The sequence below is a fragment of the Diorhabda carinulata genome, chromosome 2 (genome assembly GCF_026250575.1).
Source record: "Diorhabda carinulata isolate Delta chromosome 2, icDioCari1.1, whole genome shotgun sequence".
Lineage (NCBI taxonomy): Eukaryota > Metazoa > Arthropoda > Insecta > Coleoptera > Chrysomelidae > Diorhabda > Diorhabda carinulata.
The window spans coordinates 36237513-36264712 of record NC_079461.1 but is presented as its reverse complement, the minus strand read 5'-3'; the positions used below and the strand labels follow the sequence as shown (position 1 = coordinate 36264712).

Sequence of the window (27200 nt, the reverse complement as noted above, 5' to 3'; positions counted from 1 at the left end):
CATCGTTTTCAAAATAAAGAATTTAACTTTTGAGCTGGATCTCCAACAGGTTTGGCGATGAAGTTGAATCTAACGGCATTCGAGGGATGTGATTCCATGTGGAGCCAGCACGAAGCTTTTTCATTAGTTCACTTTTTCGAGTAGAATCTGGTTGATTAATGGAGATTCTTACGGCTTAAAGAATTTTACATTTTATGTGGTATTAGAGCAGTGAAAGTTTGGTAAGCGATCTAATGAGATCACCGCTTTGTGTTTTCAATCTTCTACAGGGTCTGGTAGGATGGTAAGCCTGGAAAATAAGTGTCTAAGTGTCCAGGTATCACTTTTTGAGATCGCCGATTTCTTTGCTTAATCATAGCTGGTAGAGGTCGGCGTATCTTCCACGGCTTCGCAGTGGAAGATAAACAATAATAATAAATGAATTAATTGATAAAAATATTCGTTTTTGTTAATGGAATCTTATTTAGATGTTTGTGAAGATGATCCATCTGACAATAACCCAAATCAAATAACTAATTCTAGGAAGGAAAAGCGCAACAAATAATTTGATACTGTTCGAGTGTTTTAATAAATTTTTCTCACATAATATTTTATTTCAAAAAATCCGAAGTATAGTAGGTACCGTTAGTCATATATGCAATTACCATAATCATCTCCCTCACCATTACCGCCGTTCATTTTAGTTCTTTTTATTCTACTAGATCTTCTTCGTTTTTTGTTTTGTGTCGTTTGTAATTTAGTTCCATTTAGAGATGTTAAATCATCGGAACAAGTACCATTTACCAACTGCCTGATAAGTTGATCTTCTACTCTATCAGATATGTCTTCGGTATATTTTGGATTTGTCAATTTTTTTATTTGTCTTTTGATATTACGCTTAACTCTGAAGACGATGTCGTTTATAAAACAATCTACACCTTCGCTGAAAAATAAAAAATTGTTAAATGTATTGATTTACTGTCGCGAGATATTAATTTTGACCTTCTAATCGTGCAGATGTTTCCGGCGAGTGTTTGGCAACGTTTCACAGAAATAAATTCAAATTTTCGCGCCGTTTCATAAGCATGGATGAAACGTGGGTCCACTTCACACACACACACACACACACACACACAAAAACAATAAAAACAGTGGATTAAAAAGGGAGAACCCGTTCCAAAGAAAGCGAAGAATGTTCCATCTGCAAGCAAGGTCATTGCGTCAGTTTTTTTGGGATGCGCGTGGGATAATTTTCATTGACTATCTTGAAAATGGAAAAACTATCAACGACGAGTGTTATGCGAACTTATTGCAACGTTTGAGTGAAAAAATCAAGTAAAAACAACTGCATTTGGAAAGTGTTGTTTCATCAATGCTCCAGCTCACACAGCTATTGGCCAATTTGACCCTCCTCGGATGATTTTCTCTGTCCAGACTGGTAGGTGAAAGGTTTCCCAACAATTAAGAGTTGATATCGGCAGTTTATGACTAATTTGAGAAACTTATTATAAAAATAGTATCGAACTTATTGAACATCGCTTGAAACTTTCGAGATCTCGAATATCAACTAGTTTTTTGAATGTATTTCACTGTACTCTACGTCGAATGATGTGTATAATTCAAAGAAAATTCATGGAATGCTTTTTGGAAGTTTCGTATATGTTTTTTCTCAGATTCTAACTATTATAAATCATTTGTTGATGTCTCATTGAATTTTTCATTGTTTAAACTGCTACTGAAGTAAAAATTTCAGTGCACTTACTCTAAAGCTCTCAAATCAATGGCTCTTGACGCGTGGAGTACAATAATGAGGAAGAAAGCACTAAGCATATAACTAACAACATATCTTGCGATTCTGCTTCTCAATATATTGCATAGAGTATCACAATTCCAATAATTATCGCTCCAAACTAATTCTTCGATAACATCAGCCGATTTTTCCAAAGCGCGCATCACATTCGCTTCTAAGGGAAACCAAAAACCAACTATAATAATTTCAGCTATAAAAGCAGCTATAAACATCTGTAAGATAGTTTAAAAATAATCAAAATATTTACTTTTTATAACGAACCATTCTTTTCAGTGTACGTTTATTTTATTTTTTAAATCGATACTTAATATTGAAGAAGGCAAACATGATTATTTCTTACCTCAATAATATTTTGAAATATCGTACCCAACTTTCTCAACGATGCTGGATAAACTTCAAGTTCACAGAGAAGTAAAAATAAAGCCAAAAGAAATAAATACGACGAAACTAAGGGACCGGGAGGCGGTGGGGAGTATTGGAATATTTCATCATTAAATATTATCAGCATAAATCCTATCACCACGCCTATTAAAGCTACCATTTTGGAAACATTTGAAATATCACAGAGATATTAATTTTTATGGAATAAATCGTTGAGATGACATCTTGTCAATTATATGACAACCTTAATGACAAGTGACACTTGTGTAGACGTGACATTAGCTGAAAATAAAAAAGAAAACTATTCTCCTATTACATAATACGTATCGAGAGTAGAGAGAAAATTGATTCAGAAAATTCCAGAATGGCGTTGATGTAGACAAGGGTGTAGACAATTTGATAAAATATTTGATGCAAAGAATTCACCCTGATGCTAATATGGCGCCACCTTTGTTTAACATATTTCGACAGAAATTTTTCATAAACACGTTACTTTTGATCAATCTTTCATAGTAAATATAATAATGCTTAATAAAATTATAAAGTTTTATTTTAATTATGATTCTTAATATAGATTATTGTGAATATAACTAGGTCGTAATATTATATTGTCTTCCTTTATAATGGAAAAAAGTTCGAGTGAATGAAATGTGTCATAAGGGCACAGGGTAATTAATTTTATGTCAGTAGTTGATGACGTAGGGTAGCGATATAAGTATTGACTATACCGGGTGGTGAATAAAACTAGATCCCTCAATTTTAATTTATTATAATCATCAAGCATTTGTTGAGAATGGAAACTATGGAAATCATTTAATTATAACTTATATATATGAAAAAAAAATCAGCTTTTAAGTTGAAATTCAATATTTTGATAAAGACTTAAAGAAAAATCGAAACGTCAATTTAATCTATCTTTATATATACGTTAATATCGTAGACATCTTGTCGTCTTTTCCTAATTTGATATGTAATGGTAGTAATATTATTTTTTTTTTCTATTTACTCGTAATTGTAGCTTATTTTGGTAAATTTATTGAATCACTGAACTTATTTCGACCAAATGTTTCCCCTTCATATCTTGTCGATTGTAAATTTGGCAACATCAAACTTCTGCGAGACGAAGACTTCTACTATAGACTGGAGACTTAAGAAATACCCACATTAGATTGCAATTGAAACTTTTAGCATCTTCTTAGACTCCGTCTAGATCATGAAAATACGGAAATCTAATCCGAGACGTTAGCCTTTCTTTCAAAACCATATAAACGGAATTTACAAACTCTATGAGGAATTCATTATTCATCTAATTTACCCAGATTATAAAACGGGTTGTCGATCAAGAGCTAAAGTTAGTTTAGGTTACGTAGCTGCATGTAGTTGTGTGCTACGTGTCAATACGTTTCATTTTTCGTTCATTCGGAGTGCGAGTGATTGATGCCGAATGCCGGGATCCAACATCGCTGGATTGGTTCACTAATAAATCATTTATCACTTTCTGATAACTGAGCCAAGTTGTTGGTTCCCTTCCAATGATCCAGTACTAAATTCATAATTTTACTAACCTTCAATCAAGTTTATTCATTCAATTCTTGTCATTTTACTTTGAAAATACTGTAATTATGTTAAACAAAATGATAAAGATGATTTGAATTGGAACTCCACATACAAAAAGCAACTGATTATAATTAGCTGGTGGACAAACAACTTACTTTTAGCTTAGCTCCTGTTAGTTTAGTTGAATTTGCTTAGTTTAGCTTAGACGTAGTTCAGTTCTTGGTTGACAAGTCCGGAATTTGTTTTTATCTTCCCTTATTTAAGTTCCAAGTTTGAACAAATTGACAAATTGAAGCAATTCTAGTCCAATGTTCTTGCAATATCTCAAATAATATGAGAGGACTCAGATCAAAGTTTCATTTAAATAGTAGAGAGTTGTAGACGATCCTTTTGTACAGATTGTTCTAGAAGGTTAGAGCTGTAGATGTTTGGATAGATTCGAGGCAAGAAAGTCAGTATATATTACTTATAATTTTGTGATAGGAGTAAGAAACAAATATCGTGGAAACTATAGAAAGATGAGATGATTTTTGATAAAACAGTTAATGAAATAAACTAAAACCGACTGAAGTAATGCTGATCTGACAATTCCTCGAGTTATAGCAAATTTTGAATTAGATTTAGTTTTAAAAACCGGGATGTTACGGGGAAAATATATTTGTCTTATTATCACCCGGTATTTCAACTTCAATTTACTGCCGAAAGGACGGTTTCCATGACGACAGAGTGCTTTTCAGAAGCAACAAGTAACCTAGTTCAGAAGCGAATTAAATCAAGTGTTCTCTCGAGATTCGCACACAATTTCATCCAGAATAATAGTCGAGAAATTCTTTTCTGATTTACATTTTTTTTTCGGTATCAATTTTCGTTTGCTATTTGGATTAGGACACATACTCTGAACTAATTTGAATCATGAATGTATAAGGATACTAGGATTGATATTAATGGTGGAATACATATTTTTCTCTTCACTCTATTACATTTGACGACGAGTTGTAAATCAATAATTTATACCATACGAACATGTATTCTTTTTAAAAGTTTTTAAAAACGCAGTATACTTGGAAATATGAAACCAGATATATATGTTCAATGGTATTAGAGAGCCCACAACTCACCAAAAATATATTGCGAAACATCCTGTTAAACCTTCATGCTATGTATGAATGTTTGGTATCCCCAGAGCTGATTATCAAATTATAGCATGAAGATTGGCTGAAATAGAACAACTACGAGTGACTTCAATGTTGGTACGAACATTATTGATGTTGATAACAAGCTTGTGGTATTGCAAATCCAAATCAAACTTTGCTTTTCGACTTCTTTCTGTCTGAGCTTTTATCTCGCAATTTAACGAGACTGCTTTCGGGTGTCTTTCCTTATCTTTTGCATCCCCATCTGACTGTACTGATACTTTGACTGTTTAATAGTATACAAAGAATTGTACATACAGTACCTGGCCAAATTTCATGTAAAATATTACTTACCGAGTAATATTGTACCGTTTTATTATTTTAAATTGCATTGTTTTTTATTTTTATATTATCTAATAAACGACCAATTAATTTAACATAAATGGAACAAGAATGATTTAGAAAATCGAATGTTTATTAAATTTTACAGAAAAGTGAAAATAATGTAAGTAAAATAAATATTTATTTGAGCCATCTTCATCCGCTATCAAAGCTTTACTTCTGAGCGAGATGCTTTCAATGCAAGACTGTATTTTATCCTGTATTTGAGGATGATGATTCCACACATGAATAATCTTTTCTAAAAGCTGGATTTTGTTGGTAATTACATCCTTAGCTACTTCTCTTTTATATTAGCTCCCACACATTTTCAATCGGATTCATATCGGGACTATTACCCGGCCAATCCAACAGAGGGATATTATTTTCTTCTGCCAGCTTTAACAGACCGAGCAATGTGGCAGGGAGCTCCATCTTGCATGAAAGTGGATGGTTTTCCATTTGGAAATCATTCTTTGAGCTGAGGAATCAAGTGATTTTGTAATACTTCTTCGTATTGATCATTATTTCTCTTACATCCCTTGTAGTACCAGTTTCAGTAAAAAAAACTCGTAATCCGTGAATAGAGTATAGAGAAATTAGTTAAAAATCATATTTCGATGTACATAAATGTTGTAATTATTCTTAAATGTGATCTTAGTAAGGTCAAACTTTAAATTAGAGTTTGTATCGATTCTAATTGATCTTGATAAAATTTTAAAATAATAATGACCTAGTTTCGATGCTTTCTACTGTTTTTATTCAAGGGTAATAAGCATTTAAATGTACATATTTTACCAATTCAAATAATATTCACTACTAAAATGTTATTACTCAACATTCCAACAATTTTACAATAAATTTTATTTATATCGTTAACGTTGTTAATTGCTTTTTTAAAATTTCTATATATTCGTCAGCTATATACTATATTTTTATTAATATATTTGATAAAAATCCTAAAAATACGACGTGACATAAGTAATTTTAGTAATTTAAACGATTTAAAATGCGAACTGTATATAAACACATCGTAAAAGCAATTAAGGTTTACAAATATGACGAGATCGACGTGAGGATTTTTGGTGCTTTTTGTCGATTTTAAAAAGGCATTCAACATAGTAAACAAGACCAAAAAGAGGATCGAATTAATCAAAAACAGGCGATAGAAAGCTATAGTTCGAAATTTCATAAAAAAATAAGTTCTACAAGGTATTTGACAAAAATTATTTGTCAGTGTTAACTTTGGTGGGTTTGGTTATTCATTATCCACAAATATAAATACCTGGAATGGTCATCATAATCATCATTCAACTCATTTGAATCGACTATTCGATACAAGCCTCCTGCAATTAAATCAATTTGTATCGATTCTGTGCGGTTTTCATCCGGTTTGATTGTAATATATGTAAATGACATTTATCACAGTTGGTTATTCGAAACTCAATTTCTAAAAGAAAGTCCCAGTATCGATCTTAGTGAGCAAGAAGATTTCTTCTCTTCATACTTAAAGTACAATGTATGATTGTACAATATTCTAAAATCTGAAGGACTACAAAAAAATGAGTTTTGGATGGCTCTGATACAGCATTCTTTTCCTTTGAAAGGCTAGTGTTGGGATATTTTCTGAATAAGGTTGTTTCGCGTGAAATTGGTTGTTTTGGTGTGAAAATATCTAGTTGAAACATACAATTTTAACCGTGTAGATTTAGTTACGAATACAGCAACTGCTGCAGTATTTTCTATTACCAGCCTTTGTATGGTGAACTAGTTTAGTAGACTCTACAATAAAAAATATCTCATTTCTGGTCATTATTATTTTACGGAATGTTGATCAAGGCTGCTAAACTGTTTGCTCTACAAATCTATTTAACAACGCACCTTAGATAAATTTCAGTATAAATATCACTAAAGGATCCAGGAATTCCCGCTTAGTTAACCCGTAAACTGGCATGATATTCACCAATGCACTTTTTTTAATAATAAGTTTCAATAAGGTGTCATAAATGATATCTTTCCGGTTTAGGGGGTACTGAAATTTATAGTTATTTAGTTTTTTTTCAAATTACCCTACAAAGATGCCGGATGCTCCTTGATGGACGCTAAATTCAGACATATCTACGGAATTGTTTGTTTAAATTGAGGTGACATCAATACAGCTCAAAATAATTTTACTGAAGATTCACAATACCGAATAATATTAGGAATGGGCATCAAAGAAACAATTTCTTTCACAATAAAACAGAAAATCAGTTATCACGATTTTTTCTTACCATAATTGCATAATATTATGAAGCTCTGACAATATACCGTATTCAAAAAAACACTATAAGAAAAAAACCTTTCCAGAAAACGCCATTTTATTGATGGAATGTAAACCATTGAAAGTTTTTGTTGATAAATTTTGTTATAATTTCACAGTGTGACCACCATATTCACAATAAAAGTTCGTTGTCCTGAAAAAAAGAGCCAATGTCCAAATGTTGGGATCATATATGATACAACGCCCGTTTTAGAGGTTAAGGCTGCCATAAATGAACTACTGTTTCTTTTATTATTAATGCTGTTTTGTACTGACCATAGTAAACGACAGGAAGTAATATCTGGGAATTATAGAAATTTCCACAATCATTCTGATGGATAAAATCGAAGTTGGGATGAAGCACAGCTTTTTGGTTGAAGAATATCTGGCAATAAATGAGATGCAAGTATAGAGCGATTTTATAAGACACTTGAAGAAAAAGAAGATTAAGTTAAAATCCAAAATATATGATTCAATCTTTTTGGTTATCTCCTGTAGTTAATATGAATTTTCGGTCTGATTTTTTTCACTGTTTTGTTATAGCTCTGTATTTATTGCATGAATCACGTCGCGGTATTTATAAACAAGTTTTGGTTGACTTTCATTATATTGGGAATTCCCTTCGAATAAATCCAGTTTCTTACGACGCACATGGAATTTTATATTACGTCTATAGATGATTGCAGGTTTGTATTTACGCAACATATAAAAAAATTAAACAAATTTGATTGTTGATTCTTACATTATATTTAAAAGCATAATTTAATAAAAAAAATCATGTATTCTACTGTAATTTTTGTGTTTTTAATCATTAATAACGAAAAATAATAACATCTAATCTAAATCTAATTAATTGCTTCATTATACTGAAAAAAAAAATTATTTAATTATCGTGGACTTATTCAATTGAACCGAATTATATGTATAGTAAACAAATTTATGAATATAAAATAAATATATTCTTGGAAAGTACGAAACCATCGTGAATTTAATACTATCATGAGTTTCTAACCCATTGACGGATTTCCCAATGGACCAGTACACATTGAAAACGTTGATTTGGTGATCAATAGCGATTGGCCCCACTCTTCACGTTATACCGTCAGGTTTAAAGCTCTCGCGGACAGCTGGAGGACTTCTGTTTTGGTGCGAAACGCGGCAAATTCAGGGGTAGTGTACAAATTTCGAAAAAGTGAATTATCAGTGGTTATTAATTTGGATAACGCTATACAAACTAAAGTATGTATATAAGTGTATAAATACATTTTTTGTTATTCATTTATAATAAAATAGAATATAAATTACTTAATTCTCGATAATTTCGAAATTATTTTTACGAATAACTCGATTTGTATTGACGTACAAACTTAAAAGACCTTCTAGATAATAATAGAAATAATTCAGTTCAAATATAATATTTTTCATTATATAAAAACGTTATTTTACTTGATAATTTTTCATTTTTGTTTGGAATATGACTTACAAAGCCTTATCAAAAAATTATACATAATAATATGATATAAATTTGTTAAATTTCTTATTTATCAAACCTTTTGATATGTTTGTGCTTCTAAATGTTCTTCATTTCAAGTATCTTCTGTTTTAGAATTAGTTTCTTTTAATAATTTTTGAAAGACAGATAAAAATTGATGTTTCGATTGATTTAAGTCTTCATCATAATATTTTAATACCAAAATAATTAAATCGAGAATGTAAAACAATAACTCTCAGTCGTTAGGTTCAGATTACCATAAATCAAAATATCCTGTGGCTAACGCACTTACCTCCAATAAATTTTTCATCTTACACACACACTCACACTCCTGAGTCCTTGGAATACTGAAGATCAATGGAATGCAGCGACGACCTTCACCACAGAAGTCCTCTAGAAGCAATCTTCCTAAACTCATGCATAGCAGATTTGTTCTTGTTCATCGAGGTCGACGAAAAACAAGAAGAGCCCAACTTGGGGTCATTCTTAACCTCCAAACGAGTAGTTTTTGGTTCTGCATATTTGTTAGCACTGGTTAGCAGAGTATCTGATAGAATTTTTCCCTCCACACTTTTGTACTTTTGTATTTATCGTCAAAAGAAGCTCGTCGATGTCTGCTTGGGGTAGCTAGGTTTAAAAAACTTTTACTCCATGTATTTGACAGTTTCCTCTACATAATATCTTACATATTTTGATGATGTTTAGAGTTGATAACTAGAGTGACAATAGAAACACATTACATCAGTTTCTTTCATAGTTTGGACGTGAGTTTCTTGCTAAAGAAGAACCTGTACATGCCCATTTAGAAGATGCAATACAGTGGTTTCCAGGACATGGATTGTTTCAAATGAACACAAGCTATGATCGAATACAATAGGAAATAACAGCAAAGTCACAGAAGCGTTGGAGGAAGTTGTTACTTGTGGTAATTTATCTTCTGCAAGGGGTTCACTATAAATAACTTGTAATCGTACATATATTCAACAAGATTTGTAATATAACCTTGAGGTCCTTTACTATAATTATATTTTCATAATATCGTTAGAAAATATTTTGTTTATATCAGAAAAATTTCGTTTATTCAAACAATAATTTAATTTTAAATCTAGTTTTCCAAGGACTTTATAATGAATGGTGAGTATAAAGCAATAAATATTTGTAGAGTTTGATCAATATGCTTACTTAAATTTTTTTATTAAATATGAAAATATCCTTTGATTTTGTACACAAAATATATCCAGTCAGTGTCCACAAAAAGTACTAAAAGACATGTAATATTGTTGTATAGTACCCTCAAGATGTTTGTAATAAAAATATTGAAGTATACCCTTCCTAATATCAATTGCGAGCTTTCGAAAAACAATTTATTAATCATCCATGTCCACGTCCCTTTTTGAAAAGATATAATTATGATTTGGACAGGAATTTGTGTTAATGGCCTTGGTGAGTTGATGTATCTGAAGGAAATATTAAAGGAGATGTATATTAAGATGAATTGGTGGATATTTATAGATATTAAGTTAATTTTCATCGATAAAAATGAGCGAGGTTTTAGAAGTAATATAGAATCAAGTTTTTTCCATCTATCAAATCCAACCAAATAGCACGATTTCACTAAATGTTTAAGCACAGATGTAACAGCGTCGACGCGGTCTATCCAAATTTTCGATAATCACATTTGAATTCACAATAGACTGTACACTTCGCCTTGGTTACAAACCAAACTAAACTGTTAAGAGTACAAACAACTTGGACCTACTTATTAAATAAATAAACCCACAATCGTATTTTCAAAAAACTTTTATTGCCAAATGGGTATATTCTTATGACACGGTTATGTTATCTTTAATGCACAGGGTTTCTGGCCTGTCCAAACTTTTTTATGTACAGTTTATGGTTATAAACTAACTAATAAAACTAAGTTAAGGAATTTCATGAACCGTTGGTGATATTCATGCTGAACACGCTGTTTACACTACCACTCACAATTACACTGTTTAACTTCAGTTTCTGAACATGATAACTTGGTTATCGAAACGCGCCATTCTTTATCTGGTGCGCGTGTTTTTGTTGTTTCAACAGCGGAAACAGTGACCAAAATCAATCGAATTCTGCGTCCAGTTCGTGGAATGAGCATCCGGATGATTGCCGAGGTTGTAAACGCCGATAAGGAAACGGTTAGAAAAATCTGATTCCTGACCAAAAGCTCTTGCGTCAACGAGTCTGGGTTTCCTTGAAAGATTAGAAAAAGATCTGCTTTGAAATGGACCCGATTTGAGTCGATGGAAGCGGTAAAGTTAAAAACTATAGAGCTTCTAAATGTCCTCACCAAAGAAGACTTCCAGCACTGCTTGGATCAATAGAAAAAACGTATGAAAAGGCAAGGGGTGGGAAGTATATTTAAATTTTTGATTAGGTTCATATCATGTGGTATCCTTCAATGTCTCCCTACAATTTTTTCCTTTGTCTTTTTTGGTCCTGATATTTTTTATTATTGTTATTAGTACTTTTAGTTTCTTCTTTTTGAGTGTCCATCATCATCTGTTTTTATTGTATCAGCAAACTTATAATGATTTTATTTTCTTCAAATAGTTTTATAATTCTCTTTTTAACACTATATTTTTATATATATCTTTCACTCAATTTTATTCTAAGTCTTATACATTGATTAAAAATGATATTGCGAGAAAACAATTATAATTTCGATTCGTGACATTTAGCGAGATAATTGGATTGCAAATGAACTTCCAAATGAAATTAAATCAATTTCTATGCTTGTAGAAATGGAAGCTAATCAGTTTAGGGAGTTCGGAAAGGAGATGATTGACTATGTCGCAAACTACCTCGAGAATATAAGAGATCGGTAAGTCTAATTTCAACAGAGCTGACTGATTTATATTTATTTAATTCGAAAAATATTTCAAAATTAATTTGGATGATTTTACATTAATATATATATATATATATATATATACTTAAGTTTTTAATATGTCAAATCTGACATTTCCATAATAGGGTTTCGCATTTCAAAGAAAAAGTGCCATTTGATTTGTTTACAGAGATACTCGAAACATTTATTTTGGATAAAATATAGAATTAAATCGATTGCGATGTATTTCTATGTGGATGAAATTTGTCTGTCTGTTAATCAACTCGCTTCGACTTTTGGTGATGAAACACCTTCCAGACCTTCCGTTTTTTGCCGATTTTCCGAATTTAATCGTGTTGGCACTTCGCTACGAGATGAATTTCTTCCAACATCGGTTGTTTTTACGGAAAAAATCGATGCTACGCATAAACTGATATTGCAATATCATCAGGTGACATACCGTGAGATTGAGGCATACCTAGGCAGTAGTATCACTATCAATTGGTTCAAACGCATGTATTGATTTCAATGAAGAATATTTTAAATAACAATAAAGGCAGGTATCCTTCTATTTCCAGTTTAATTTCTTCCCAAACATCCTTCTTATGTTTATATGAATTTTTTCTCCTCGTCCTTAATTTCAAAATATCTATAATTCGAATATTCGTATACAAAGACATAATCTGGAGTTTCTATTATTTTATTTCACATTTTCTTTTCAATTTTGCTCATATTATTGATTTGATTTTGAGTGAATCCTCATTATCGCGATTTTTATTTGATTTTTTAGGTTTTTTCCCTGTAATTCTGCGTTTAAACGGCCCTGTAATTCAAGGACCCTGTGACTGTTTAGGTCTCCTCTAGGTAGTGAAAATAGATCACCGGTCGTGCCCAAAATTTCATGCTGTAGATCTTTTGAAATGCTTATTATCTCAACTATCTTGTACAACTTAAAACGGAGGCTTGTTTATACAAGATTGTGAATTTATAATATACGTTATCATCTGTGAAAGACGTTTTCAGATTATTTGGACGTGACACATCAAAAATCCGCGTGACACCACGTTGAATCTCGTTAAATCAATTGCATACATTGCAACATTGCAAGTGTATTCTTTGAAAATCTGACAACGTGTCTTATATTTGATTTATATTGATTTGACCTTACAGGTTAAGTAACCGAAATATCAGTAACTTCATCTTTGTTTATTATAATTTTTCAATGTCATATCTTAACGGTAACAAATTTCTAAATTTAATAAACTAGCAATTTATTATTGTTGCTATTATTGCACGTGTAATTATCTACCGGATATAATATTATCCAATCATTTATATGTATCACACCTTGACCATTTTAATTGTCATTGAACGGTTAATTTTAAAATCGTTGTTGGGGTCTTTGGTATAAAAAAAGTAAAAGTATTTATGGGTGTACCACATGATATAGTAAAATTTTATTCAAGAATTACCATAATTTTGCAGAAGTCAGTTATGCAAGGAACAGTCAATATTTCATAAATACGCACGGTACTCATATCAAATACTGTTTACTCCCCGTATAAAATTCGGTAAATCGTCAGTCCACGTGGACTCATCATCTTCATTGTTTACCAATGAAAACATCGAATCGTTAACATAAATGCATTTCTATTGGCAAACAAATAATTTCTTACTGTTTTTGTCTAAAGTTAGAGAAAATTTATTATATGTACAAGATGTACAAAGAACACGGTCATACTTTTCTTACACTACCTCCTTACTATCGCATATTTAATCGTTAATGTGGACGAAAGTAAAATCAGAATTACAAAAATGTAATTAGTCTCCAGAATTGAGTAGAGAAAGTTCTATCTGCAGATCACCAAGAGCTTTGGAAAAACTGGGTTGAACATGTTATCAAAAAAGAAGATGTGGTATCACCCTCTTTACAGCCCATCATAATTAAATCAAATGATGACTCTAGTTCAGACGATTCTAACCATTATTATTTATATTTATTTATTTTGTTTTATTTTCAAATAATTTATTTTCCTTTGTGATTTATGCTTTGAAATTTCGTTTAAAAACGAATGAAGTACAAAAAGGGCTCAGTTCACGTCTGATACCCTATTTAAACCAAACTCCCTTACAGGCAGGTACGTTTTACTCGTCTATTTAAGTTTTATAATTTAATATTCAGTTGTAGCAAGTTAACGAAGAATAATAATGATTTTTTTTCCTAAGTTCTAAGTATTAAAAGTATTTATAAAAATAATAAATTTATAAAGTGAGGTATCTACGCCTATGGTAGATCAAAAAAACCACTAGCGGTCCACTGGAGTCTCCACAGAGGTCTGTGTGAATTTCTTTTAACGAATTTTCGGGAATGAGATAAAAATGTAACGAAAGGAAAATATTTTGAATGTTTTCTACAAGTTTGGGAGCTTATGTCTTATACCAAAAAAGTCCAATACAATAATTTGTTTTCTTGTACCCATCCTAGACTATTTTCTTTTTGGTTTATTGTCGATAACGGCTTCTCTTTTGTTTGAAAAATATTTGGAACGGTAAACTTTGATTTATTGACACATTTTGAATTTTCAAATAAAAATGACAGTTTATTACAGAGTATTACAGCTTTGTTTAATCAATTTTTTGCCGTTATATTGTATAAAATCAACAATATTTCAAAAACGAAATAATATAAAATGCAAACTTGGCCTTCAAGATATTAAGACTTGTTTGAAAGTTGGTTTGTTTTATATAATAGCTAATTATTAAGTACTGTGATGTATTGAGCAAAGAAAACATAAAAAATACAATCTTATAATCCTTTCTATGCTTTTAATCTCAACAAATTATTTTAGGAGGGTTTTACCTATTGTCGAACCGGGTTATTTGAGACCGCTAATACCAGAAACAGCGCCAGAAAAACCAGAAAAATGGGAAGATATTATGAAAGATCTGGAAAGGGTTATTATGCCTGGGGTGAGTGAAAAAATATATATTTCACGTTATACAAATTAATTTTTATATATATATATATATATATATTTATTTTATAGGTGACACATTGGCATTCACCTAGATTTCATGCTTATTATCCCACCGGCAATTCTTACCCTGCAATTGTTGCCGACATACTCAGCGGCGCAATCGCCTGCATAGGTTTCAGTTGGGTAAGTGAATCAACCTCGATATTTGCATTTTATTTTAATTTTATTCGTTATAGTAGCAGAGGTTGTTCCACAATACAATCTAAACTTACCTTCTATACGATCTGAATTTCTAAAAGAAAAAATACAAGGCTAGCGGTCGATTCAATTCAATAATAATTCAAAACTACATTTACAAATTTAGCTTTAGTGGGCAGTAGTTTCGAGAAAAAATCTGATGAAAACATTTCTTTTATATATTTTTATAATATCTGTAAATGTAGTACATCGTATAAACTAGCGAACACACTTCTGAATACGTAACCTTATTCTTTAGTATTTTAGTACTTCATATTTCAATTTCAACATCGCCCAATTTACCAAAGTAGCCACGAATGTACCATAGTTTTTCCATATAAATTATAGAAAATTCAGAAATGAAATTTGGTTAAAAATTGTGTTTTAGATCGACATATAGTTGATAGTGTCGATTTAACAGATTTTTGGACTGCGTTCCTCCAAGGAAAAATTGATTTACTGTAACCTTTTATCTGATTTCTAATCTACTGTACTTATTAAAACACTAAAAACGGTAAAAAATATACCCAACGGTTGTGTAATTAATCGAGATCGAATTTGCCAACGTTTGTATCTTATTTCTGTCAAGGTTGGTCGTTTCTTTGAAAGTTGAAGTGTCAGAAAAATATTTAACAGAAGGTGAACTATGAATAGAACGTTGCTTAAGTAAGTAAATATAAACAACAGGCGAAACTATTGAAATTTCTTGTAGTTTTTTTCAGTTATAAAAAACAATTTAAAACATATGTTTCAATAATAAAATCTATAGTGTATTGTGTATTTTGTTTATTACAATTTTATGCATAAAACGATGTTTTTCAATAGTCTGTTGTTAGCGATTATTATTTTAAAATTCAAAATGATTCTTAAGTAAACTTATTGATTTTAAAATTATAAAATATCAGTATATTATAAATGAATTTTGTTTTATTTTCATAGGCTTCATATTTTCAAAATTATCGATCATTATTTTTCTGCTATTTGAGGCTTAAAATGTGGCACGTTGTTTTGAAATAGTAGGATCTAGAAACGTTCCTGACATCTTTCAAAATATAATTACTTTTCCTCGATTCATTTCATCTAAATACTGGCCCAAAAGACCTCTTCGAACTCTGTGCTTGTCCTATCCTAAAAAATTCCCTATAACTTCATTTTTCATCCCCGATTTCATTCCAAATTTGTACACTGTATTCACCCTTATATTTTTTCCCTTTAATTAACTTTGTTTTACTATTTTCTTCATCGCTTTTCTCAATTCTGATTTCATTTTTCTATTCCTCAATTTCTATATAATTATATCTAATTTTGAATTTTCTTCCATCGCTTCTATATCTTTCTCATTTCTTATAAAGGTACTACAATCATCATACATTTTAGCTTCGTTCCTCTTTGAACATCTTCCTTGATTTTTTCCAAATTGTTTCTTTAAATCTTCTGTAACGTCTTGTTTCTTGCAAATTTTTCTACTATATTATACAGTAGTTCTTAGTAATTTCTCATTTAATTCATTACTTTTATCGTATTTTTCATCTTTCATTATATGTTTAATATAGTTTCCCGTAGTCTTTTTCTTTTCTTTTCCTTACCTTTTTCTCATTATATCTTCTCCCCTTCTAACTTTTCTTCTCGTCTTGTTCTCTATTCTTCTAATTTCTTCATTTGCATTTTCATTTCTTCTTTCTAATATTTCTTCTTATCTTTATCCAGTGGCATTTAAGTAACTAACTAATATCCATTGTTTTTTCAGCTTCTTCTTATTCTTTTTTTTTCTATTTTGAGTGCTATCACTAATCGTTCCTTTTAGTTATCTAACTTCCCTTAGTATCTCTTAGTTACTCTTCCAATTGCCATCTCAAACATACTTATATATAATCATATATTTGGTTTTAAACAGAGTAATTCAATATGAATCTGAAGACTACTTTTCAATTTCTTTAAATCTACTAAAATAATGTCGATCTCTATCGTAAGATAGTACACCCTGTATAATCTGCTTCCTAAATATATCTAGAGCACAACCAACGTAAGTAACGAGGTGTATAATTTTGCTCTTTATCTTTCGACTGGATTCATGGAAAGAGAACAAAGCACGTCAGAACAATCGTTATCCAGCGTTTCCTCGATAGCGAAAAAGTTAATACAGGATCGGATTAAGGTACAATTGATAATAGAATTTATTCAGAAAAGATCGAATAAACGATATGAGCTGGCTCAATTTCCAAAATTTTTCAAATAATCGTGGAAAACAGGCCTACAACCTACGGTTGTCCGATGAAAATTTCCGTCTTTCAAATTAAAACATAAAAACGTATTTGGGGAATAATTCCGATTGATAACTTATCAAACAGTCCTCGTATATTCTACCATCATTTTGTGATGCATTTAAAAGTGATACAGGGGGATTTTTTTTTATATTTATACTTCAGTTCAGAGAATCGGGTCGATTACTGTCCTGGTATATATATTCCTTGCTCGTCCTCTGTATTTCAGAGACTTTTCAGCTTCTTGATCCTTTTGAAACGTTAATTTCCTCTCTTGTTCTCAGAAGCGATCAACTAGAGCACTTATTCTTTTAAATAAAGAATCTGGATATAATTTATTACTTAAAACGTCGATAATTAAGTTGTGGAATTTTTTCAAGCTACTTATTTTGAATTATTAGTTTATTATGATGAAAAATTTTCTACTGCTGCTTTGAGAACAACTCTTGGTTATAAAAATATTAATCGAAGATATACAACAGCTACAGTCTAATATCATAGATAAAGAGGAAGGAAAAAAATGTTTTTGAAGAAGCGAAATGGATTTAACTGAAGTCGTAATTTCTATTACAAATTATTCTTATTAAAAAAGACTAAATTCCACATAAATCTCTGTAAGAAAGTAAAATTTTCTTATTACTACCGGAAACTTATTTTCAACATCCCGTATAATGTCTACTCAATATTTATATTCCTGAAATGTATTATTGAATCTATTTTTTCTAGATCGCTAGTCCAGCATGTACAGAATTAGAAGTTGTTATGTTGGATTGGTTAGGAAAAATGTTAGGTCTTCCCGAAGATTTTCTAGCTTGTTCGGGAGGTAAAGGAGGCGGCGTCATTCAGGGAACGGCTAGTGAAGCCACTTTAGTAGCGCTTCTCGGCGCTAAAGCACGTACCATGGATATTATTAAAAAAGAAAATCCCGAAATGTCTGACGCGGAAATTATCGGAAAGTTAGTTGGATATACCTCTAGTAAGTAACTTCAGAAACATTGATACTTTTAAGTATTGAGATATGGCAACACTGATATGAATATGTCAAATTTGATATTGCCAACATAAAATTTGATATTTTTAATCGTGAAAGTACCCAGAACGTGCCATTGAAGATGTTTACAGATACTTGGAACATAGATCTTGGTCAAAAATTGGAATTCGACTTTTGGTGATAAATCACCATCTTGACCCATCGTTTTTTGCTGGTTTTCCAAATCCAATCGTAATAGCACTTCGCTACAGGATGAATTTCGTCTTTCAGAATCGCTGTAGTCGCAGAAAACATCGATACTGAACTTAAACTGATATTGCAAGATTGTCATTTGACATACCGTGAGATTGAGGCTCAAATCCACTTCTTAAGATTCCGAAGCGACTACCTGTGTTTGAACTGTGCGGTTCGTGGCATTTAAAATCTTTGCTTCGTCACGTGCTAAAACTCACGGCACGTTTTTGTATAAGTATTAATATTAACATATTCTAAATAACTTTATATTTTGTGAATAGGTCAAAGTCATTCATCTGTAGAGCGTGCTGGTCTTTTGGGGGGCATCAAAATGCATGCCTTGCAACCAGATGAATACAACAAACTTACCGGACCAACTTTGGAGAAAGCCATCCAGGAAGATTTAGAAGCTGGACTTATACCCTTCTACGTAAGTTACATATGATGAATATTTAAAGAATCGTTGTTAATATTCGTACTGAATACACTCACAACGACACTGTTTGACGCTCGTTACGATTATGAGGTTATCGTCTTCAGAAACTGAAACTGAATTGTGTACTTTTCTGTCTGGAAAATATAGTAATCAATATATAGCAACAACTTTTGATCAAAGCGGATATATAGAGTAATAGCAGGAGCTCGCTGATTAATACCAAAAGAGATAATTTATAAACTTATTTACTGCTCAGAAACGCAAGCGTTCCAAACAAGAAGTACAGTTTTTCTTTAACCGTTTCGCCATTTTCAAAGATTGCAGAAAAGTAAAAAAGAAAACGGAAAGTTAGAGATGCATTAACACAGACACAGAAACACTGAGAAATAGAAGATAGAAGAAATAAGATTACGATCAGTCAGACAGTGGCGGTTTGATTAAAATATTTAATCGCCGTTTTTAACAATAAATAAACACACAATCAATTTTTATTACAGGCTGTAGCAACTTTGGGCACAACATCTTCATGTACCTTCGACAGATTAGACGAAATCGGTCCCGTTTGCAACAAATATAACGTCTGGCTCCACGTCGACGCAGCGTATGCGGGATCAGCTTTCATCTGTCCGGAATACAGGTAATGAATTGATCAAATTGGCGTACTAACTTGATAGAATAATTTCAGATATCTAATGAAAGGAATCGAACGCGCGGATTCCTTCAATTTTAATCCTCACAAATGGATGTTGGTGAACTTCGATTGCTCGGCGATGTGGTTGAAAGATCCAACTTGGTTGGTGAACGCTTTCAACGTCGATCCTCTATATTTAAAACACGACCAACAAGGCTCAGCTCCCGATTATAGACACTGGCAGATACCGTTAGGAAGAAGATTCAGATCTTTGAAATTATGGTTCGTTTTGAGGTTATATGGTATAGAAAATATCCAAGCTCACATTAGAAAACAAATAGGATTAGCACACCATTTCGAATCTTTAGTTAAAGCGGATGGTAGATTCGAAATCACGCAGGAAGTCACTATGGGATTGGTTTGTTTTAGATTGAAAGGTTCTAATGAAATCAACGAGGCTTTATTGAAACGGATCAACGGTAGAGGGCTCATACATTTGGTTCCTTCTAAAATTAAAGATACCTATTTTCTGAGGATGGTTGTTTGTTCTAGAATGACCGAAAAATCCGATATAGAAGGTTCTTGGAAAGAAATCAAAGAAGCTGCCAATGAAATACTAACTAAGAAAGAATAATTTTTTTTTTTCATTTTATATTCATTTAAATTTCGTGTTGTTTGTGTGTCTATTTATATTCGAGTTGTTATGTCAAATATTGATTTGATATTAAGGAGGTTCAAGCGTCTACTAATTAAATTTCGCGCGCTCGTTACTCAAACAATATGGCCGACTGACGCCATTAGAAAAATTTCTTGCCAATAAAATTTATATAATCGTATATTTATGCTTCTAAATGTTGTTGATTTTAGGTCTCTTCTGTTTTAAAATTAGTTTTTTTTTTTAAATAATTCTGTCTTAATGAAAATATATCACGACAATTCTGATTTAATTTGTAACTAAATAATTTAACTATGTGTTCCATAAGAACTCATGTTGAAGAAGCGAACTTAAATTTCTTTAGATTTGGATCGATAACTCATATAAAGAAGGTTACCATTGGATTCGTCATATTCTACACTATCAAAAAATAGATATTTTGCATAAATTTCGCGCGGAGCCCCCTTAATATACTTCAAGGAACGAATTATTCAAAAATGTCGAAAGATGTGAAAAAATAGTATCGGTTGTGTATATTCAAACATTAAAAACTTGACAGTATTTTGATTTTTAACCCAACTATTTATTGGAGTGTTTTAACAAAAGTAATGTGGAAGGAAATGTATTTTTTTAAGGTTAGGTTTGAAGATGGCTCTCGTTTTACTTTATATTTTGACCATAGAGGGAAATTCACGTATATTGGTAACTATTAACTTTTCAATGGAATGAACGCATTTGTTGTCAACGTATTCCTTGTTTTTGAGAGCCAAAACAAAAATCAAAACCAAATTCCCACAGGAAATAATCGACAGGTTAATTCTGACAGGCTTTCGCAGCCGTCGTCCATTATTTGTATGTTCTGTTGTACTGGGCATCTTCAGAAATTAGAATCAGTCGAAGAAACAAGCAAATTTTGAAGATACCAGGCATACAATTTGGTGAAACGTTAGATAGCAACAGTTATTTGTCCATTTCTCTTAAGCTTTTGATTTTGAAAATATTCATTTCAATTAATAATTTTGAATACGTTTCGAACTCCAACTCTGTAACTCTTTAATGTACGTGGAGTATCTATGTGAATGATTTTTTTTCAAAATCACTGGAAACAAGAAGCTGCTCTTACCACCTCTCGCAATTTGAAAATGTCGTAAACAAATTTTAATTATTATAAACAATAAAAAAATAATTACGACCGGTAGATAATGGGACTAATTAGTTTAAGGGATACTCGAAGGTCGATAATGATTAGTACAGGCTGTAATTTGATGCAATAAGTTTCTTGTTGAAAAACATAAACTTTAAACAAGTCAAAAAGTCTTCGCGAGAGACTATGTCATGGAAAATAAAAAAAGAAAAATATCAATAATTTCATTTATTTAATAATTTTGTCTCATTATTTCTTGATAATTATTATAATAGTTGGTTTATGAAATGAAAATTGACCTTATAAATATGATTTGACGTCCATTGACGCCTAGTATGGTTTGAAGTTGTCCGATGTCTTACGATGTTTATTGCACGGTCTTGTCGATGTCGATTCACGCCAATTCATGTCATTTGAGGTTATTTCGCTGAAGGGATCACATTTTGGTGGTACTGGACTGACAAACTGAAGGTTTGTTTCTGTAAAAAATGTATCTGGTTATTAAATAACGAGTTTTTTTCTCGAGCCGAAAACCACGTGTGACGAAAAACATATTTCTCGTTAAATTGAAAAAATCTCCGACTGAGTACTATAAATTATTACAAGAGGCCTATGTGCACAATTCTCTATCTCGTGAGCGTGTTTTTGAGCGGTGTAAGTGCTTTAGTGATGGCCGATAGAGCAAATCAAAATTCAAAGCAATGTTGATCGTTTTTTTTTCGAAATTAACGGTATCTTGATAAATGAATGGGCTACAGAGGATCAGACTGTCAACTAGACTTACTATTTGGCAATACTGCGATAAAAAGTTAGTAAAATACGGCCCAACTCGTTGATTTTGCACCAGGACAACGCACGTGCCCATAACGCGCTATCAGTGCTCGAACACCCGCCGTATTCACCAGATTTGGCACCGTAAGACTCTTTTTTGTTTTCGAAGACAAAATCTGCTTGGAAAAGGATCCGATTTGGTTCGATGGAAACGGTAAAGAAAAAAACGGCATAGCTCCTAAAGGCCATCACCAAAGAAGACTTTCGGCACTGCTTTGATCAATGGAAAAAACGTATGGAAAAGTGTGCGGCGTGAGAAGGGGAGTATATTGAGGGGGAGCATTCGAATGTAGAAGAATTTTTATAATAAAACCCATTTTTCATAACTAATCTCGTTATTTAATAGCCAGACCTCATTTAGGGGCCAAATAGGTACACTATACAAAAAAATGCATTTTGTATAAAAAATATATAAAGTACGGATATTTTTTCATAAATAAATATGTCCCAATGAATAAAAAAATGTACAAAAAAGATGAGAAATCACCTAAATGTTTGTAGAAATTTCCCTCTGTAAATGATTCGCACCAAATCATCTTGTTAATAAATGTTCAATATTGTATAAGAGAAAAATATTTTAATTTGGGAACGAAATTTCATTTTACACTCGTAAATTAGTTAAAAACTCTTTTCATTCGATTTGTTAATTTCTTTACTAAGTTAAAGACAAAATTAACAAGTTTTTGTAATTATTTCTATTCTTAGTTTCTTTAAACAGTGTTGTATAAAATTCTTCGCGTTTAAAAACTACATATTTTGTCAAAGTCTTACAAAAACTAGATTTTTTAATATAATTTAATATATTTTATAAATTGTTACCTAAAATATTTACAGGACGTATATAAAAGTGTTGTTAAATATCGTATACAATAAAGCAAAATTTAAAAACAACAACCAATCGTAGTTTTAGTTACATTCGCCAGGAGGAGGTCCGCCATATTGTTTGGTAAGTTGTATCACCCTTTCCGCTTCCCTTATACCGCTCAATCGAGCTCCGTGGACGGTTGAATGGTGTCCGGCACACGTTGCTTCACCTACAAAATCAAAAATCTAAATACAACTCACGTTTTTTATTTAGTCCCCTAAACAAACGTTATAATCGGTGGTACCTACTGAAAATTATCACTGTTTTTACCTGCGAAAAGTAAAATCGGCGGTACGGGATCACATGTACCTGGTACGGGACTACTTAGATCACACTGATGCCCTATATTCGATTTCAAATTCATATAACTTTTAGCACCGCAGAAATATGGATCAGAAGACCATTTGGATCTCAAAATAGTCGAGGGATAAGGTAAAGAAGCATCACCGGTAAATTTTCTGAGTAATTTCGTTATTCCTTCGGCGACTTCTTCATCTGTAGCATGTTCCATTACAACAGCTTCCGGTCCGCTAATGTAAGCGCAAAGTACGTGTTTGCTACCTTCGACTTCTTCTATGACGCTTATACCTTTCGTCCAATCAGTTCGGTGGGCAAGTTCGTTTTGAGACCACGCGAATTTAATAGTACCGTTCGACCATACCCAAAATGGCCGATCGTAATCCAAGAATATCTTATCAACGTTACCATAACCTTAAAAAAATATTAAAACGATTTAAAAGAATATCCAAAAAGGGATATTAATACTATACCAAGCGAATGAATAGCGTCTACTTTAGGTGACGGTAGAGCCGGACAAAATAATTTTTCTCCGTGTTCTTTCAATACTCCCAACGAAACGGTAATTATGACATAGTCTGCGCAAAATTCTTCGCTATCACAACATTGAACAATCGCTCTAGGTCCTTTACTTCTTCCTTGGACCGCTCCCCATCTGATTAGACCCACCGGTTTGTTGAATTTCAAACAACATTCGGGGAGATCTTTTAACAAAGGACTCAATACTCCGACGAATCCTAAAATGATAATGGTCAACGAAATCGGTCACTGTAATAAAAATTTCGTAACCACCAATATGTTTGTTAAACTATAAAACAATCAACGATAGGAATTGGTTAATTGTTACTATTGATAGTAATTTTATATTGTTTTTTATTACTATTAAACTTTTTTTTCCATCTTCTCCGGCTTTCTCCCTTTGCCTTTTTTAGCTTCTATAGTTCTCTTACATTCCACTACTCCACTGTCCTCCTCTACATCGTATGTCCAATCTACGTTTTCCTTCTTGTTGTTGATTGTCTTCTACACCATCACTCCGGAGACCACCATTTTAGTTTTCGTCTTGGCTATTTGGGATTCTATGGACGTGACCATACGTTTACAGAACTTTATCTTCTTATTTTATCATTTTATCATGGTTGGTAAACATAGTGTGAGTGAGTGAACGAAAAAATACAATGCACTCCAATATTTGACTGTATTCCTATGATTTTAAAGGAATGTTGGAAAATTTAAAGACAGTATCATACATAATAATCTTTTTCCTTGACCTCGACTTTAAAAATGAAACGAAAGTCGTTTTTCTATTACATCAGAAATCAGTTGAAACAAGAATTTGATAAATTGCACATTGGAGTAACTGGTCTGGCGAAAATCTGGACGCAGACTACAAATAGGTCCAATGTCCAATTATTTTGATGGACAACGATCACAGAGTGCCTGTGTCTTTTTATAATAAGAGCTTGGAGGCTCAAATTACCGACAGGAAACAGAGGATGAGACACCAAATAATGAAGCCAATCGATTCAGGGATAGTTGCAGGATCAATTGTTTAGCTGGAGCAGACCTCAAACTGGTCCAATGTCCAATTATTTTGATCGACAACGATCACAGAGTGCCTGTGTCTTTTTATAATAAGACCTTGAAGGCTCAAATTACCGATAGGAAACAGAGGAGGAGACATCAAATAATGAAACCAATTGATTCAGGGATAGCTGCAGGGGGTGTCTTAATCCTTTCAACGAAGCTGGTTCGATTTCAGAAACAAGTTGAGATTCTATAGTTCTCTTTTTGTTTTCGCATAAGAGGGTTTAAATAAATTTTTTCCTCTATTCAAATGTGATCTTTGGAAATATAAGAAATAGCTAGAAATGTCAGTATTCAATAAGATATTATACGATAAATGAATAGGTAATATTACCGAAAGGTACTCCAATTTTTCCACCAGGTATTTCAACTAAACTACCAATATTATCGGCGCTAACATTATTCAAGTCATCTCCCACTTCGTATCTCAAATTGTTAGTCAATCCATAAAGTATTCTGGAAACATCGTAACGTTGCTGTTCCGGAAATTTTTGAATCTCCTGTTGGATCCTCAAATCTAAAAATACCAATTTGGAATGAAACTTTCTCAACGAAGAAAACAAAAAAACGAATTCTCAAGAAAACGATACAGTAAAATGATAAATTAAAGATCTTACATAAAAAATTTCTCAATGATCCGTGTTCCTTTCCGCTTCCCATGTTAAACAAACTATTAGCTTCCTGTTGTAAGGCTTTGAAAGTATGGTAGGCTACCATAGAGGTTGCGAAATCTATAGCACGTCCTTCGCTGGTACAATAAAGTCCTTTACATGGATTCACTGGATTCAAAGGCGGTTTTAACAGACCTTCTTGTGCTGCTAGATTGAAAACCGGATTGGCGACGCAAGCTCCTGAAATATTTGCACAGCCCAATTCGGCGATGACATCGCCAAGCCAACAGGAATGGATCCTTCCACCAGGTCTGGAAGGAATGATAAATTGAAAATCTAGCTGCACGTACATAACTATTAGGATCATGACTACATGACGAGTGTACAAATGAGTTAAATCACTTTGTCCAAAATATTACAGAAATGAAGAATAAATTGTTAAAATTTCACCATCTTTCGTAATGGTAACAAAGAAACTGCTTCAATTTCAAAAGTGTTGATATTTATTTAGTTGGTGAACACACGTATCATTTCACTAACCTGTCAGTTGCTTCTAGCACAGTAAAGTTGCTGATACCACATTGAACAAGTCTCTGAGCAGCTGATAGCCCAGCTATCCCAGCACCTACGATTACCACAGATGGTTCTGGTTTACAAGGATCCACCATACATTCAGAAATGGTACAAACATGAACGTCTGGCTTGGTACATTTATTATTTTCTTTATGACTATAATTTCTTTTATTGGAATTTTTGGTGAAATTTCTGAAATTTTTTTCAAATTACTATAGGTAGGTTCAAATAGTTGGTATAAAAGTTTCTTACGTACCTTTGGTTTTTTATTAAAATTCGTGTAAGTATCGGTACCACAGCTATTGTAAACATTATTTTTCACTGGAATTTTGAAAACATGAATTCGAATGACGTTTTTGAAAGGTTGTAATGACATATTTCAACAAACGTATTGGTTGTAGATTGTAGATCTTACCTTACAAAAATCGATATTAGGTTAGATATAAACAATGTTGTCAGATTTTCAAAATAATATAGAAACTGAGGAAATAGTACAAAGAAAAGCAAATTTACAGCGTGCCTTACAAATATACGAGCCTTGTCCATAAGATAAACGAATTTCTACAATAAAAAACACGTTTATTAGAATGCGAAAGTTTAGACTCCCTTCTATTTTTCTAAATGAATCTTCTCTTCAACGGTTGTGAGATGTGTGTCTCCCAATTGTTTCTTTAATTCTAAAAAGAGATGGTAATCCCTTTGGGATTGAGTCTGGACTGTAAGAAAGATATGAGACAGTTTTTGTGCAAATGCTTCACATACAAATCACACAGTTCAGAACGAATGTCCAGCTGAAGAATGAGCTTTGAAGATAACTCGCTGGAGTGGAAACTGGTAGAAAGAGAGCCAAGCTACAACGCCTAACAACGTCCCTAGCATCAGCAGCTCATTGGGAATTTTTTGGACAAACTAGTACCCACCTCGTAAATTTATCAACAAATTATCTTTTTTAATTATGTCATTTTCGT

At 32.2% G+C, this 27200-nt stretch overlaps 3 protein-coding genes across 5 annotated transcripts; 1 reads left to right on the top strand and 2 right to left on the bottom strand.

Moving 5' to 3' along the window:
* Nucleotides 1-541: 541 nt before the first annotated feature.
* LOC130903377 (uncharacterized) lies at nt 542-2408 on the bottom strand. Its single transcript, XM_057815441.1, has 3 exons — nt 2130-2408; nt 1742-2001; nt 542-922 (listed from the first exon to the last, which is right to left on the bottom strand). Exons 1-3 carry the CDS (start codon nt 2328-2330, stop codon nt 625-627), a joined length of 759 nt encoding a protein of 252 aa, XP_057671424.1. The 5' UTR covers nt 2331-2408; the 3' UTR covers nt 542-624.
* A 6167-nt stretch (nt 2409-8575) lies between these two features.
* On the top strand, nt 8576-20885 carry LOC130903376 (aromatic-L-amino-acid decarboxylase-like). 3 transcript variants are annotated; one of them, XM_057815438.1, is made up of 9 exons: nt 8642-8779; nt 10142-10166; nt 11814-11895; nt 14751-14871; nt 14949-15062; nt 18104-18353; nt 18884-19032; nt 19536-19675; nt 19724-20885. In XM_057815438.1, the coding sequence occupies exons 2-9, from the start codon at nt 10160-10162 to the stop codon at nt 20301-20303; spliced, it is 1443 nt and encodes a 480-aa protein (XP_057671421.1). In that variant the 5' UTR covers nt 8642-8779; nt 10142-10159; the 3' UTR covers nt 20304-20885. The 3 variants fall into 3 exon arrangements, with proteins under 3 accessions (XP_057671422.1, XP_057671421.1, XP_057671420.1); XM_057815439.1 differs by lacking the exon at nt 10142-10166 and having other exon boundaries at nt 8576-8779; XM_057815437.1 differs by lacking the exons at nt 8642-8779; nt 10142-10166 and having other exon boundaries at nt 11804-11895.
* On the bottom strand, nt 20462-26823 carry LOC130903375 (spermine oxidase). Its single transcript, XM_057815436.1, has 7 exons — nt 26489-26823; nt 26200-26424; nt 25666-25970; nt 25383-25565; nt 23935-24198; nt 23435-23875; nt 20462-23333 (listed from the first exon to the last, which is right to left on the bottom strand). The coding sequence occupies exons 1-7, from the start codon at nt 26542-26544 to the stop codon at nt 23206-23208; spliced, it is 1602 nt and encodes a 533-aa protein (XP_057671419.1). The 5' UTR covers nt 26545-26823; the 3' UTR covers nt 20462-23205.
* Between the last annotated feature and the right edge of the window lie 377 nt (nt 26824-27200).

Bases quoted from the DNA above. Each gene is read 5' to 3' on its own strand.
- LOC130903377 (XM_057815441.1), bottom strand. From the start codon at position 2,330: ATGGTAGCTTTAATAGGCGTGGTGATAGGATTTATGCTGATAATATTT. The intron at 2,002-2,129 runs GTAAGAAATAAT...ACTATCTTACAG, and splicing joins TATTTCAAAATATTATTGAG to ATGTTTATAGCTGCTTTTAT. The intron at 923-1,741 runs GTAAGTGCACTG...TTTATTTTTCAG, and splicing joins ATTGATTTGAGAGCTTTAGA to CGAAGGTGTAGATTGTTTTA.
- LOC130903376 (XM_057815437.1), top strand. From the start codon at position 11,804: ATGCTTGTAGAAATGGAAGCTAATCAGTTTAGGGAGTTCGGAAAGGAG. The intron at 15,063-18,103 runs GTAAGTGAATCA...TATTTTTTCTAG, and splicing joins CCTGCATAGGTTTCAGTTGG to ATCGCTAGTCCAGCATGTAC. The intron at 19,033-19,535 runs GTAAGTTACATA...TTTTTATTACAG, and splicing joins CTGGACTTATACCCTTCTAC to GCTGTAGCAACTTTGGGCAC.
- LOC130903375 (XM_057815436.1), bottom strand. From the start codon at position 26,544: ATGTTTACAATAGCTGTGGTACCGATACTTACACGAATTTTAATAAAA. The intron at 25,971-26,199 runs GTTAGTGAAATG...CATTCCTTCCAG, and splicing joins GTGCTAGAAGCAACTGACAG to ACCTGGTGGAAGGATCCATT. The intron at 23,334-23,434 runs GTAAAAACAGTG...TTGATTTTGTAG, and splicing joins GCCGATTTTACTTTTCGCAG to GTGAAGCAACGTGTGCCGGA.